Raw genomic sequence first — 15,003 nt, forward strand, 5'->3', positions numbered from 1 at the left:
CCAAAAATAATACAAATGCAACTCCTGCAGGTTTAGATCTCACCCTGGGTCAACCTGAATCAAATGCTTAATTCATTACCAGGCCTCTGGAGAACTTCAAGACGAGGTGACGTGTCTAAAATCTGCAGGACACTGGCCCTTGAACGCCTTGAGTACCCCCATCCCTGCTCTAGAGGAAACAGTGGGTAACAGGGAAGAACTTATAGTCAAAATTTGAGAACCCTTCATCCAAATTAGGTCAAAATCAGCACTAGACTTGCTTGCATTCATAGCAGCACACCCACCAAGTCTGAAGCAGATCAGATCCACTGCTGTTCGCACGAGCAAAGAAGAGACAACAGACTTTCAGAGATTTCTGGAATTAATAGTAAGATTTATTGAGCTAGAGAGAGGAAAGCATTGCCATGTCTTATATAGCACAAATAAACAAAAACACAGCTGCAAAAAGAAGCTCATGCCTGAAAAATGTTTGCAGGAAGCTTGAGACAAAGAATCAAATAATCTATAATTCAACTAGAGGCATGCGTCAGCCCGCTCTGCAAATATCTGCCTCGTCAGCGGCACTGTTTCACTGCACTGAAGCTAAAAGTATCATCATTCACAGTGCGCTCATGCTGTAACTTTTTAATGTTTATTTGTCATCAACAATTAAAAAAAATGTAAAAAAAAAAAAGAATGGATGTAACATTACAGGTTTAAACTGATCCCCAACTTTATCCAATGAAGTTTGAGAGGAGTTTAAACCCATGGGGAAAAACGTTGTTCATTCTTTAAATGCTCATTTTTAAAATATAAAGAATCAGATACTGTATGTTTCTATGAAGGCAGAGTAACAGGAAAGTGTTTAGCAGATGGACATGTCGAAAGAAGAGCAGTTCCTGTTTGGGATTTGACGAAGCACCTCACAGAAAGACTTTTAGTCCAGAAACAGCCACGCGATTCTAAATCAGTAGAATAAAAGCGTGAGCTCTGTGAGCTGCCGAGGATTAGGACTGATCCGTTTCAGTTCCAGAGGCAGGGCCCCGGGCACAGGCACCGCTGTTTTGCATCAGCAGGCCTGATCACCAGGTCTTTGACCACCTCCACAGTCCCAAAAACAGGGTACAGTTCCTCTGTGAACTTCTCGGTATAGGTGTACAGGTGGGAGCGCTTCTCCACGTCGTAGAAGGACAGCTGGCCCTGCTCATAGTCCAGATAAATGCCGACTTTCCTGGGCACCAGGCTTTGAGGTAAAGGTGTAGCGGGCACCGTCAGGGCTTTCAAATCTGTGCCTCTCTCCAGACGGAGGGTCAGGTATCCCGTATCTGTGTTCAGCGAGCGGAAGCCCTGCCTCACGGCCGAGGCTTTGGCCACTCCCAGCCGCCAGTCCCGCTCGCCCACCTCCACCTCCCAGTAGTGGCGTCCAGAGGCGTAGCCCTCCTGGCCCACAGCACACCACCAGCCATCGAAGCGTCGGGGGCATCGTGGGATGTCGCGGCGCTCCAGGCCGCACCGCATTCGTTTTTCATCATCTGAGATGAGCAGGCCTGAGTGGGCCGATTCGGAGTCCAGGGTGACGTCCTCTGTGGAATAAAAGGGCGGGATTACAAACTGCAAAATGATGTCACAGTAAGGTGAAAAACAGAAAAGAGATTTTCATACCTGCTGCATCACAAATCCAGTTCCACACTGCAAAGAAAAAGAAGAGAAACTCCGTTAGCTCATTGTTTTGTACAGTAGTTTAAAGAAGGCATGCAAAATTTACCTTCACACGATAACACACAAGCAACTTACATCCACCCCACTGTACTCAAAGCCCTGAAGTACAAAGGGGGCTGAAGTACTTGTGAAGTATTACTTTATAAGTATAAATATAACTACATGTAATTTCAAGAGCTGAAAAACACATTAATGCTTTGTACAAAAAAAATGCAACCAAATGAATTTTACGCCCACTCCCCTCACAGCCGCTGTGATCCACAGCCTTCTGTGTGCCCACTGGAAACATTTTGAAAACTAGTCCACGGCTTAAAGTTGTTCAGTGTGAACTATTATACAGAGCATGAAAAGTCCAATGTATGCATGAGTGTTCAAATATGACTATATGTGCAATTTCTTTTGACAAAAAGAAGAATAACAGCTACAAAATGAGCCCAATATCAACATGGAGGTAAAAGGAAAACTCTTTCTTGTCACAGCACTTTGTTAGGTTTACCATTATTATTCTCATTATTTGTTTCTGTTATTCTGTGCCATATTTACATTAAAATGGTGCAGTTTTTAAACTAATATATATTCTATGATACAGGTGCTCCAAGGTGGTTGTAGGAAAAAAATCCTGCTGAACATAAGCTAGAGTTTTGGATCTAATTTATGACATTTGGCATAAACATTTTTTCAGTTAATGTTATGTGTCTGAGGATTTCAGAAAGAGCTGAGGCTACAGTTCACACAGACTGCTCAAAATTGTAAAATAGAAGAAAGGGAAAATGTTGCCTGGTCTGATAAGTCTCCAAATTTGAGTTAAGCAACATAAAGGATGGATCAATCCTGCCTTGTATCAACAGTTCAGGTTGTTACTGGTGGTGTAATGTTTTCTTGTCACGCTTTGGGCCACTTTGTGCCAACTAAGCAGCCTGTCAACCTGAGGATGGGTGGCTTCCTCTATGACTACCCTATACCCATCTTCAGACGACTGCCTCCATGTCAAAACGCTCAAATCATCTCAAATCTGTGTCTTGAGCATAGCTTCACTGTACTCAAAGGCCTCCACAGTCACCAGCCAACAGTCAGACTGTACTGACATATAGTAAAAGTGCATAATCCAGTGGCGAACCATTAAAAAAAGACTGCATTTGCTAATAATCGAGTTTAAAGTTTATCGTTACATACTATAGATTTCAGATCATATAATCCTATACAGAGACATTAAAGGGGTCATTCATTTATTCATTACAGTGAGCTTCTGGACTTACCGCCGTGTGGAATGTAGCGCACAGCGTCTGAAAGAACAAACAAAGACTGATTAAAGACAGACAAGTGTTCCACTCACAACTCAAACCCTCCTACCAGCTTGTTTCCTAACATGCTTCCAATCACATTTTTATAGATTAATTCTAATTAAATATTCAGTGGAGTGTATTCTGTTACCACACACAACAGCCACATCACCGAGTGACTCGTTTCACATCCTGATTTTGCCAAGTGGTTTTTGTGCTGACACCAACATTTTGTATGTCACCCACTCAGTCGTCTGTGAGGCTTTATAGCTGCGCCTCACTTCAGCCTAGTCGGCTACGTTTTATTTTGGCCTTAGCTCTGAAGTCAGGGTTAGTCAAACTATGATCATCAAATGTTATTTTCGCATTATTTTAATTACATAGAGAAAGATAAAAAGGTCATCAGTTTTAGCTGGTTGTAACCCGGGCAACTGAGCCTATGAAAAGTAAGACTGCCTCATCATGGAAAAATGCTAATCCTATGAGCTAATATGTAATTTAACAAAAGCCACTTTCAGCTGCTCCTTTATTCACATGGGGTCACACGGCAGGTGGCCCTTTCCTGTTGGAACCTCTCAAGGATTTATGTCTCACCATGATAATAAATGTGTACTAGTGATAAACAGGTCTGAACACCTTCACACTGGTCTAAGCTTTAAACTGACCATTAGACTAATGGTAGAATTACTGCAAAGCTAGAATATTCTTTATTTATTTGATGAACTTCTTGTTTTAAAATGTGAAGTAAGTGACTAAGCCCATAAATTTATTAGGAAAATAATTACTGAGGTCTTGGGCTGTGATATATAATATAGACACTGATAATATCTGTCAGCCTCCGATGACTTCTTTCACCGCTTCAGACAAAAACTGGATAAACTGAGGAAACTGGATACAATGCTGCTGCTGCTGCACCGTGTTTCAGCAGACTCACACTTCTAATTAGGTAGTGTGTCATAAGTGACAGTAGCTCATTGGAAACTGTTCTTCAGTTATTAATATTTATAAATGCCGCAAAGCTGCAAGCATCAAAGAAACATTCAGTATTTTTTCTGTATTGTCAGAAATGTCGGTATCACAAATGTTCTGGAAACTTTGTGATATAGCTTTGAGGCTATAACGCTGAGTCCTACCCAGACTCTGCTTCTTCTACAGAAGGCATGTCAGTGTGACTGAGGAGACCCTCAAAGTATTCCTCAACTGCAGCGGTGTGAGCAGAGCGGAATCGCTTCAAGGCCAACCAAAAATCTTGTTCCATGGCCTCGCCGGACTCCTCCCACACCTGAGAGTTTGCTCGAACTGCTGCCAGAGCCACACTCTGCTTGGCGTGCCACTACATGACAGCTGCCTCTGGAGTCCCGCAGGAGAACCAAGCATCAATCACTGACCTGCGACCAGGTTTGTTTGAGTGTCACCTGCACTTGTGAACACGGTGTTTGTTATGGACAAACTGTGATTTGTCCAGAGAACATAACAGAGAACAGGCGGTTCCTCCCAGTCATGCTCCTCCAAGTCTCACTGTCCATGCCCATGTGAACATTAGTAGCACAACGGAGATTCCAGGTGGGGCACTCAGACACACTAAGAAGACTAGGTACTCTGAAATGTCACTGAGTAAATAAGGGCAAAAGGCAACCAGGACCTGTTTACTGGCCCAAGGACAGGAGGAAGTAACCCTCTCATCCACTGGGATGAGAGGGTTGAGCCTGAGCTAGTGCACGAGGCTAAAAATATCCCAATATTTTTTTTCTTTCAGACGAACAAAACAAAAACAGATTTATCTAACATTTGTCAAGCATATTTATCTACTTGTTCACTTTCTGCTTGACTCAGTAGTGGTATACTTTTACAATACCACCAGAATAACATATAAAAAAGATAAAGACCCCATTCTTCATAATTTAATTAATTAAACCAAATGTATTGTCATTTTATTCCCTACTTTATTTTCATTGGCAAGGATGGGGAGAATCCCTTTTTTCACATGTGCAGAACAAGTTTTTGGTCGAAGCAGCAACAGGTATTGTACAAATGTTGGTTTCTGACTCATGACCACTTTGCAAGATCAGGATGTTTTGTTTCATATTGTTAAACTGGATGAGATCCACTCACCAATGTTCTGACTTTTCTGCTTCTTCACCAGCCACTGCTTTGTCACATCCACCTACAAAGACACGCACACACATACAGAGTATGTCAAGGTAGACAGTGGACACATTCAGGACAAGGTGAGCTGAACAAAGAGATAAACAGATTAGCATGATTGTCGTGCAGCCTATATGCAGCATGCTTGACACACTTAGCCCAGATATCGAATGTGAGAATGTCATGCAAGTGTCGTTCATGTTTCGAATCACCTAAGTTAGCATGCTTCTTATCCCATAAATTACACCACAGAGTACAAAAACATTTAATGACGATCACTTAGCGACAGATATCAAGACCTTTATGGGGCTGTCGGCGTTCAGCACGGCCAGCATGACGAGCTCCATGGCCGGGAACAGGTTGGGCAGACGGCCCCTCTTCCACTGGAACTCCAGGTCATCCAGCATCATGAGCACAGGCTCACCTGGCCACACAGTGGGCTGAAAAAAGAGGTTTAGAAACAGTTGCTTCGAATTTATGGCCAGAGCTCAAGCACAGTCCGATTATCATGAGATCATTGTCAAGGGCACGATTAAGCCTAATCATCTTTATCAGATGCAACGACGGAACTGGGTCAGACTTTAATAACCATCCATGTCCCGTAAGAAAGTCACCTGAGGTCTGCCTTTAATATTCCGGGTCCAATCCATGATGACCCGTTTATGGGGGCCCATGTCGTACTCGCCGCCTCCCTCAAGCATGCAAAGAAGGTGTCCCTTCCAGTCCTTCTTCTCAGACTTCTCATACTGGTAGTCTGATGTGATTGTCCTTGGCTGAATAAAGAATAGAGACTTTTAAGAACATCCATAAAAAACACAATTTATTTCTGTAAATGGCTGCTATCTCGTACCTGCACTCTTTTCTCCAGCACAGCAGCCCATTCCACGATGAACTCCCGGCACACGCTGGCTGTCCAGATGTCCTCTCCGGTCCAGATGTGACACAGGATATTTGATCTCTGAGGTACAAAGGCAATGCGAATAAATGCAGAAGACTCTAAGTAATAAAGAGCAAAAAGGGAGAGAGGAGAAGAGCTTACCTGGCAGATTCTGTTGAGTTCCCGGGCCAGCTCCATAATAAACAACTGACTTTCCACCAGAGGCTCCTTCTTCTCAAGCTTCACTTTTTTGCGAGACTCCTGGAGCAAAGAAACAGAAAATTAAAAGGGAAAAGAACATCATGACTTCCAGAACATTTAGCCCCCGCAGCAATTACTGTGGGAGGATTTGTATACCTTGAGTCGGATCTTGAGCTTTTTGGCTGGCTCGATGAGGAACTGCAGGCACTCTTTCATCATGCTGGCAGCTGGAGTGCGGGGCCGATGCCCTGTGGTATGATAATAAAAAAGCTTTAGCACGCTGGCACTCATTCTGTCAAGAGCTGGAGCTGACTGCACTCCGTCGCCCACACAAATCGATGAGGGTGCAGAAATGGCTAACGCGCGAGAAGGTGGCAAAAAGGTGAGGTGGCGGAGAGAGGAGCACTCACTGCAGAACTTTTATCACAGCTCTGCACTCAGAGTCCACAGAGAGCTCATTAAGATCCCCACCGAGCTATCATTAGGTGTTGAGCCCACTCGCTCAGCCCACTCACTCCGCATAGATATATATATATCCATGAGACCACACAGTGGGTGGAAAACAGAGATGTAGCAACATTAAAAAAAATATTGCACAGTAACAGGATTTCCTGCATGCGTGTGGATCGATGCATCCTGAAAGTGGGAATTTATTCCCATGGAGACGTGAGCACAGCAGAGCGCTTTTAATAAAAACACTGTGGAGCCATGGTGGGGGTGGAGGAGGAGGAGGGGTGGGGGGTCCTTGGACCAGTTTGCTGTTGAATCAGCAGTCAGTCTGACAAGCAGAGGGGATTTGCTGTTCTTGCTGTGATGTAGAGGCAGCAGGAGAGCTACAAAAAAAAAGAAAAAGAAAAGAAAAAAGGAGGCAACAAACACTGAGGAGCACAAACTCAGGACTGAGTTGACCTTTTAGAGAGTAAATTCTGACATTCATAGGTATGCCTGCTTTCTGCCTATTGAGTATGCATATGAATTTCTTCCACCCGCATCCCTGAACTGTTAGAAACGGTTTTATGGAAAGGGGGTTGGAATCAGTTATACAGTGTTATTCAACTATAACTTCCAATCAACTCCCTTCTATAATTTTTAAACATTTATTTACACCATCATGAGTTTGCGCATGTCTGATACCAACACCAACCACACTAATGCATCTTGATTTGTAGTATTTATTAATCTCTCTTTCACTATATATGAGGGCAGCAGATGTCAAAGCGTTGCTTGTCTGTAACTGACTCATGTTTGGATGGTGGGTTTATTTCTGGCAGCGGAGGCTGAGCGTGTAGGTGACAGAGGAGCTGCAGGATTAGAGGAAATCCGGGATTATCGGTGCTGTACAAACGCAGGTAGTGACTTTCTATATTGGGAGTGAGTGACAAATCACTGCATGCAAGTTGGCATCAGAACAAATACACTGCACAACAACAGGCTCACGTTACCGTACAACAGTGTATCCATACACACCGAATTTAATTATTTGTTCCCAATTTGTAAAATATTATTCTTAATAATAAATAGAACAGAATTTCAAAATGCCAGTGTTGTAAGGTTAAAAAATGAGGCCTCTTGCACATGAAGCGATGTTTACAAAAAAGGACATAATCAAAGCAAGCGCACACATTATTCCATGTAATTAGGCCCTGTGCACTGGCAAAATGCAACCAGTTTACCAGTTGTTTTTTTTATCACCTCGCTCTAGAGGGAAATAAATAACACCTCACCTTGTAACGGATAAATTCCCTTCAGGAAGAAAACTCTACGCGGCTTTTCTGTGATGCTTTCGCGAAACTCGGTTTAATTTTTTAGTGCTCCGCCATCCTCCACAGCCTCACCGCTTCCTTCACCCATCCACAACTGCGGCACGAGAGACAGCGCGCGTGCTCTTATCAACCACCGCCTCCACTGAGCGGCAGTTCCAAAGGCGGGCCGCTAGAGGCCGCCAACTAGCTTTACAGAAACGGAAGCGTCGCAGAGTTTTTTCTATTTAAAGATTAATTTACTTTTTTTTTAGCCCGAAAATACATTTTATTTATTTATTCCAATTTAAGTAAGTCAGCGTTAAATAGTCTAGAAAGAGCACTGCGACAGCAAACAGCCTGAGGTGGACTCGAACACACGCCTTTGTTTACCAACGGAGATATTATAGGCGAGAGACGCAAAGTACTAAGGCTGCAAGATCACCGACCAAATAACTAATACTTATCTGCCAAATGGTGAGCTTCGCTTCTAGAAGGACCTTGACTATATAAACTCGCTGGGTCTTTATTATCGTGTCCATAAAAATCTTAAATTAACGACTAAGATTCCGTTTGTCTGTTTTCTTTTCTTCCTTTATATTCCCGTAGCCTGTATAGCTTCTGTCACGTTTGAAAATATAAATATTAGCTACTGAAGTGAATGGTTGTAAACACGAACCTACAGTTTGTTTGGTCAACAAGGCGGGGTCTCTGAAGGCAGCACGACAGGTTTACTGTCAGTCAGTGCGCAGGTGTACGTGGTTATTATTTCAGGCGCTTGTGTTTGCAGGTTCAATATTCCTTCGCTATTTATTTAAAATAATAACTTAATGACAGCAACACATCGCCCGTCCTCGCTCACGGTCTCGGGCAGGTACAGTGGAACTGGAAGGTGTTTCTCGATATGTTAGCTTCACGGAAGTGTGTACACAGCGCGCGTCCCCAGAGCGTGCTTAAATGACAGGAGGATAGAAGCGGCGCGTCTCTTATCAAGGACAGGCTCTGATCACAGCTGGACGATCAACATGGCACCCAAAGACCCTCTCCTTGGCTCCCTCAAAGGTAAGCATCAATAATAGATGAGTGATGGTACGATGCCATTGGATCACAATTTCAGTAAGCAGCTGATCGTGACGTACTCATAATAAAACGTACAACTAGAATTGGGTTTAATTTCTGACCCTGCAGCGCGCTATTTTTACGCCAAAAAAGCTTCCGCTACGTTTTTTATCATCAACACAGTCTCTGTTTTAGTGTTGATGAGTGAAATGGCGATGATCACATGGCTTGCAAAAATGCAGTTATGTCATGCTGATGACAACAGATTCAATGTGTGTTGCGTGTTTTTTCCCCTTCCCACTCAGTGTGTGTCCTGAACCTGCAGTCAGATGGAGAGACGGTGACAGATTCCAACCCTCACCTCGCCTCCTGCTGTGAGCTGCTGGAGCTGGTCCTCAGGAAGGGACTCCAGCGTCAGTATCATTATTTTGTGTAGCTGAATTCATTTTGAAGGAGACTTCTGCAGTATTCACTCAGGGTGTGTTTCATTTCTCTCCAGAGCCCGTTCTTAGTCTGGTGCACAGAGATTACTGGCACTGCTTCGAACAGCTACCCCATCAAGATGCCTGTGGCAGGTAACTACATCCTGCTTAGTTTAGCAGATGGGGAAGTTTTTTTTGTTGTTTTTTTTAGTGACAGCTTCACTCATTAATGCCCGTCACCTCTCTGTCTGTCTTCTCCCGTGCAGTCTGTCTGCTCTGTCCTTGGCAGTTGAGCAGACCAGAGTTTGCAGGAAGCTGCTCTCAGCTCAGGGCCGAGGGCGCTACCTGCTCAGGCTGGCCCTCAGCCGCAAGGTCCTGCCGCAGTTCTTCACACACCTGCTGCACACTGCCAGACTCCTGGAGGTCTGATACATGGACAGATGCATTGTTCCCCAGTGTTGAGCACACAAAAATGGGATTTTAGAAAGTGTGTTTCTCTAACAGACTTGCATAGTTGTGATTAACATTGTTTCTCTTTCCTTCAGTGGTACAGCCCAGATTTATCAATTCTCAGGAATGAGGAATTTGTGGGTGAGGTTACAGCAGCTTGAACAAAACTGAGGAAGTTCTTGTCAACAACAAAATCTTAAGAGCTGCTGTTCTTCCTCTTCCAGAACCTTTCATGTCGCTGCTGCTGGTGCTCTCACACATGGACTTCAAACTGGACATGGAGGTCAGAGCTGCTACTGTGATTTTTTCCAATCACTTTGAACTCCAATCTAATAAGAATTTTCTTTTCTTGTATACAGAATTGCAGTTTTCTGGATGAGAGCTGGCTCCTGCCGGTAAGAGCATCACAGTAACACTGTTATTATGTTATTTGTCTTTGGATATTATATAAATCCATAGAAGGAAAAAAAAACTACAATCTTAAGGAGGTGAAAGACTGACTGCTGGCTGTTTGTTTTTAGGTGTGTGAGATATACGAAGTTGTGCCCTGCCGGGAGGTAGGGTTGGTTCTGAGGTTAGTATGTTCCAGTCTACAAATATTTCCATTACACTGAGCACGTGGGCTAGTAAAAAAACATCTATGGATCTGCTTCTTAGGTATCTCAGCGGGCGCGTCTTTGTTCTTGACCTGATTCCCGGCAGTCAGGCTGACGTCGACAAGTTCATCGGTGCTGGTGACATCCTCGATGAGATCAATGGGACCTCGCTGAGGAATTCTAAAAGTGGACATGTGAGAAATCCCTCAGATATACAGTGCCGTACTGCATTAGGGCTGTTGTGATATTGCATTTTCATGACACAATTATCCAGCAAAACGAATTCATGTTAAATATATCATGCAATATCCGTGGATATTTCGTGTTTGTGGATCATCTATATTTTGATAAATGCCTTAGATCCAGGTGGGGCAGTCTCCGTGAATTATGTTTTGCAGATGATGACATTGTGACCTATAGTGAGAGTCTGGAAAGATGGAGGTACGCACTATAAAGGAATGAAAGTTGGTGGGAGCAAAATGGAATACATACATGTGATGAGAGGGAGACAGATGGAAAAATAGTGCACAAGGGAGGTGAAGAAGACAGTGCAGGCAGGGTGGAGTGGGTAGAGATGAATGTCGGGGAGGGATTTTTGACAGGATAGCAGCAAGAGAGTATTGATAGATAAATATAGATAGATGTAGATATTTAAGCTTGAGCTGCCAGGCGGGATGCAAAGGTGCTGCATATATATACACTTCTTTACCAGACCTTTTTTACTTGCACTCCCAGGCCGGTGCAGTTCTGTCTCGGTTTAAAGGCTGCCCTTTGTCCATCCGTGTTATAAGATGGAGGGCCCACGACGGAACAGTGTATAGACCCCTTATCAAATTCCTGCGGGCCCTGAGGACAGAGAACCCCACCCTGCAGCTGGGTCCTGCTCCCTCCCAGGAGACAGCAAGCAGAGACCAGAAGCCTCCTCCATCACAGTGTCTCAAAGAGGGAAGGCAAGTGTTAACACGCCATCGCTGCGATCTGTATTCAAGCTGCCGTCATGATGTGACATTTGAGAAATACATTCTGAACAACCTCTGTTCCACAGGATTGTTTACATAGTGCAATTCTTGGGAAAGGCAAACATTGGAATGGTAAATGACAATTTGTTTTTACAGCATTTTCAAACATTCTGCACACACCTCCTGTAACTGTCATTTGTCTGCCTCTCTCAGTTTGGAGGAAAGGAGGTGCTCCAGCATGCAATCCCACAGGTGTTGCAGAAAAACCTACCTAGCAAGGTAATGAAAGCTGTTTCCCCAATTTTCTGCAAAGCACTTATATATGCATAACCCATTTAATTTTCCCTGCAGGAAGTGCTTTTAGATTTGAAGGAAACACATTTGACGTGCACAGACAGAAACAGTAAATTGGTAAGTAGATCTCTCTCACAAAGATTTGCCTGTACTTTAATTCTCCTAAAGTTTTGTCTTCATTTCTCTCATCAGGAGTTGTTTGAGCACCATTATCCCGAGATTTCATGTGTAGGGAGATATGCACAGCCAGACTACACAGCATTTGCCTTCTGTGTGGCGTAAGTATCACATTTTATATGAAAGCCCTTCACTGATATTGCAGTACATCCTGGCAAAATACCATAATCTAAGCTATTTTATTATTAAAGGCTTTTCCACACATTCCTGTTAAACTAGGCTGCTTGTAGTTTAGATCGCACTCCTCCTACGACAGGATGTCATGATGCAATATACAAGCCTAGTCATTGGCTGGGCCCCCATGTCATCTAAGCACATGATTGGCTGTGTTCACAGAGACTCCCCAGAAACCCCTCAGTCCACAGGCTTTTGCTGTGTGGTACTACGAGCCAGCAGCATCAAGGAGTGCGAAGACATCGTCTGCAGGATTGGTGAGGCATCACGGCTCTCAGACGCAGTCATGTGCTTACAGGCGTGTCACTCAAACACTAAACACTTGTATTTTCCCCCACCTACAGCCACTGGGTTCAAGCATACGGAATGGTTTGTATGACAAACCAGCTGTGACCAACTTTGTGTTGTAAATAAAAGATGTGTATTGACCATATAGACCTCTTCACTGTCTGTATAGTAAAAAAACAAAACAAAAGGACACCTCTTACTACTCATAAAGACCTTTAATAGAAAGACATGTGACAACATTTCATAAATAGTATTAAATGTAGCTGCCAAGATTTTATGTTGGAAAAAACATGTTAAAAAGCCATCGATATATGCAGGGGTTTGCCATGCTCTTTGTTACCAAGTATAGAGAATCAACTGAGGTAGCCAACACCCCGACACTAGGCCTTACTGAGCATGACACGCTGGCATTTTGTGGTAAATGGATTAAAAATCCTGCCCCCCATGGAAGATGGACCCCGGCACCCACAAGTTTAAAGTCAAGTGATGTTACATCTTATGATATGACCCACAATGGATAATCTGAAGCCCCCTTCAGACAAACTCTGTCTCCATTGATGGTACTTTGAGTGAGCACAAGTTTGTGTAGTGACATGTAAGTCTCATTCTCAAAGTGAACTTTGTGATCAGATGGGCGCACAAGAGTACAACTGCTTGTGCATCTTTGTGATTTGCTCAGCTGCCGAGAAGAATGCCGCGACCCAATCTCACCACAGCAAGGTACAATGAGAATTCCTAGTGATGCGCTCCAACTGAATAGAAGTAGGATGCAGAGCAATTGGCTATAGGAGGATATAGTTGGGCTTCGCCCCTTTGTGACAATGGAGAACTTATTGTTTCAAACAGTAGCTACACTTTTGTCAATGCTGATAGTTCATACTGCATTTGTGGCAACAACCCTTTTGCTCAGAGGACAATTATATGCATGATAGCTTGCTCTCAACCATTGCTTGCATTAATGAAGCTTAGACATTAGAGCAAACCTAGCCCATATCTAATGATAGACAATTGTATGTCTGCAAGGGGCTCGCACTTGCGGAATGATTGATTTGTGTCAAGTAAAAAAAAACAACTGTTTAAAAAAAAAAAAAAGCCAAGAAAATAAAAGTCCACAAAATGGTTAAGTATGATAAATAGGATCATTTGTCATGACAATGGAGTCATTAGCCACTTAGGCCCTCTCTCCCCTTATCCTACGTGCCAGCTGGATGTCTTTGGGCATGATGGTGACACGCTTGGCATGGATTGCGCACAGGTTTGTGTCCTCAAACAGACCCACAAGGTAGGCCTCACTGGCCTCCTGTTTAAGGAGAGAGAAAAAGAAATTTAAATAAGCTTCTCGTTACAGTGCTATTACTCTGCAGGTCAAATGTAAATGTTTCACTTACCTGAAGAGCGCCAATAGCAGCACTCTGGAAGCGCAGGTCAGTCTTGAAATCCTGAGCAATTTCCCTCACCAGGCGCTGAAAGGGAAGTTTGCGGATCAACAACTCAGTGGACTTCTGGTAGCGACGGATCTCCCTCAGAGCCACAGTTCCGGGCCTAGCGGATGAATCGAGCAGATATTCAACACTGTAGGCCAGGAAATCTTTATTTCTGTTAGGGGCAACCAGAGTGCCACACACCTGTAACGATGGGGTTTCTTCACGCCTCCCGTGGATGGCGCACTCTTCCTGGCGGCCTTGGTCGCAAGCTGCTTCCTTGGCGCTTTTCCTCCAGTAGATTTACGAGCAGTCTGCTTGGTACGGGCCATGTTGTACTAGCTTTTAGGATAAACGAAAAACAAAAGTCCAGGTCAGAAACTGCTACATCAATAACGCAGCTCGGCAGAAACGGGTACGACACCAATTAGTCAAGCTAGCGTGTTAGCCTAGCCTACATGGCTAGCACCGTCGGTTCCCCCTCCCCCCCAAGGCGGCCAACACCAACATAAGCAGCGCTACTTTTATACGCCACCGCAGCTTATGTAACAGTTTCCACTAAAGCGAACTAGTGATTATGTCCTTTAACACGTTTCGCTTAACGCGTTTATTAACATACTGACATGAACGATTAAAAATCTTTTAACGGCCCAAGGTAGCCGCAAACAATGGCGTCAAAACAGTGGGAGCCCAAAACAGCCCAGCCAGTTTCTGGTTTTCGACTTCGCCATTTTCAGTTTCTCGTTGTACCTCAAACAACATTGCTTTAACTCAACTCTACAAATGTTAGCACAAACGGTTATATAAGCTGTTAGCCATTTCGTAAAGATATCACGCTCAAATTTCACGTAACATTTAAACAATTTTAGCATCGTTTGTGAGTTGTAACTTCACTTTATCGAGTCAATGGTGATATTAAACGACGAACCGCAAGACACTCCATTGTTCTGTTTTTAGCTAAGGCTATCGTTAGCAAGCCGACACTTAAACCCTAAAACAAAAATCACAACACATGTCACAGCAAAGACAATACAATCATTAGACGTATTATTAGCAAGAAGAAATACTCACGTTACCTTTTCGACTTTAGTTGAGCGTGAAACTAATCACGAAGACAACACCGGAACCTCCGAAAGCGTTTTCTATGATAGAGGGCAACGAGGCCGACTATTAATACTTTGTCGTGACGTCATACTTGTAAAACGCTACACACTGATTGGGTC

The 15,003-nt window shown here is 43.7% G+C and overlaps 3 protein-coding genes across 5 annotated transcripts; 1 reads left to right on the plus strand and 2 right to left on the minus strand.

Annotated features, from left to right (window-relative positions):
- Positions 1 to 352: 352 nt before the first annotated feature.
- Positions 353 to 8,084, minus strand: LOC147322833 (butyrophilin subfamily 1 member A1). Of its 2 annotated transcripts, XM_086302796.1 has the most exons (10): positions 7,926 to 8,084; positions 6,358 to 6,449; positions 6,163 to 6,261; positions 5,974 to 6,081; positions 5,738 to 5,896; positions 5,423 to 5,563; positions 5,091 to 5,142; positions 2,955 to 2,981; positions 1,642 to 1,668; positions 353 to 1,562 (listed from the first exon to the last, which is right to left on the minus strand). In XM_086302796.1, the coding sequence occupies exons 2-10, from the start codon at positions 6,418 to 6,420 to the stop codon at positions 1,003 to 1,005; spliced, it is 1,236 nt and encodes a 411-aa protein (XP_086158922.1). In that variant the 5' UTR covers positions 6,421 to 6,449; positions 7,926 to 8,084; the 3' UTR covers positions 353 to 1,002. The 2 variants fall into 2 exon arrangements, with proteins under 2 accessions (XP_086158922.1, XP_086158920.1); XM_086302794.1 differs by lacking the exon at positions 7,926 to 8,084 and having other exon boundaries at positions 6,358 to 6,853.
- On the plus strand, positions 6,965 to 13,431 carry LOC147322834 (uncharacterized). 2 transcript variants are annotated; one of them, XM_086302798.1, is made up of 16 exons: positions 6,965 to 9,002; positions 9,305 to 9,412; positions 9,499 to 9,574; positions 9,688 to 9,844; positions 9,967 to 10,012; positions 10,096 to 10,154; positions 10,231 to 10,266; positions 10,393 to 10,445; positions 10,529 to 10,661; positions 11,203 to 11,417; positions 11,513 to 11,558; positions 11,640 to 11,705; positions 11,778 to 11,837; positions 11,916 to 11,998; positions 12,234 to 12,328; positions 12,416 to 13,431. In XM_086302798.1, exons 1-16 carry the CDS (start codon positions 8,966 to 8,968, stop codon positions 12,448 to 12,450), a joined length of 1,305 nt encoding a protein of 434 aa, XP_086158924.1. In that variant the 5' UTR covers positions 6,965 to 8,965; the 3' UTR covers positions 12,451 to 13,431. The 2 variants fall into 2 exon arrangements, with proteins under 2 accessions (XP_086158924.1, XP_086158923.1); XM_086302797.1 differs by having other exon boundaries at positions 6,967 to 9,002; positions 11,913 to 11,998.
- LOC147322835 (histone H3.3A) lies at positions 12,556 to 14,996 on the minus strand. Its single transcript, XM_086302799.1, has 4 exons — positions 14,857 to 14,996; positions 13,985 to 14,122; positions 13,748 to 13,901; positions 12,556 to 13,659 (listed from the first exon to the last, which is right to left on the minus strand). Exons 2-4 carry the CDS (start codon positions 14,110 to 14,112, stop codon positions 13,531 to 13,533), a joined length of 411 nt encoding a protein of 136 aa, XP_086158925.1. The 5' UTR covers positions 14,113 to 14,122; positions 14,857 to 14,996; the 3' UTR covers positions 12,556 to 13,530.
- Positions 14,997 to 15,003: the final 7 nt, after the last annotated feature.

The sequence above is a fragment of the Aulonocara sp. 'chitande type north' Nkhata Bay genome, linkage group LG8 (assembly GCF_057382095.1).
Source record: "Aulonocara sp. 'chitande type north' Nkhata Bay isolate Kocher_YH1m ecotype deep benthic linkage group LG8, A_spYH_male_GT1.1, whole genome shotgun sequence".
Classification (NCBI taxonomy): domain Eukaryota; kingdom Metazoa; phylum Chordata; class Actinopteri; order Cichliformes; family Cichlidae; genus Aulonocara; species Aulonocara sp. 'chitande type north' Nkhata Bay.

Bases quoted from the DNA above. Each gene is read 5' to 3' on its own strand.
- LOC147322833 (XM_086302794.1), bottom strand. From the start codon at position 6,492: ATGAGTGCCAGCGTGCTAAAGCTTTTTTATTATCATACCACAGGGCAT. The intron at 6,082-6,162 runs GTAAGCTCTTCT...TTTGTACCTCAG, and splicing joins AACTCAACAGAATCTGCCAG to AGATCAAATATCCTGTGTCA. The intron at 1,669-2,954 runs GTAAGTCCAGAA...TTTTCTTTGCAG, and splicing joins GCGCTACATTCCACACGGCG to TGTGGAACTGGATTTGTGAT.
- LOC147322834 (XM_086302797.1), top strand. From the start codon at position 8,966: ATGGCACCCAAAGACCCTCTCCTTGGCTCCCTCAAAG. The intron at 10,662-11,202 runs GTGAGAAATCCC...TTGCACTCCCAG, and splicing joins GGAATTCTAAAAGTGGACAT to GCCGGTGCAGTTCTGTCTCG. The intron at 11,559-11,639 runs GTAAATGACAAT...TGCCTCTCTCAG, and splicing joins GAAAGGCAAACATTGGAATG to TTTGGAGGAAAGGAGGTGCT.
- LOC147322835 (XM_086302799.1), bottom strand. From the start codon at position 14,112: ATGGCCCGTACCAAGCAGACTGCTCGTAAATCTACTGGAGGAAAAGCG. The intron at 13,902-13,984 runs GTGTGTGGCACT...TTCATCCGCTAG, and splicing joins AAGAAACCCCATCGTTACAG to GCCCGGAACTGTGGCTCTGA. The intron at 13,660-13,747 runs GTAAGTGAAACA...CTCCTTAAACAG, and splicing joins CTGCTATTGGCGCTCTTCAG to GAGGCCAGTGAGGCCTACCT.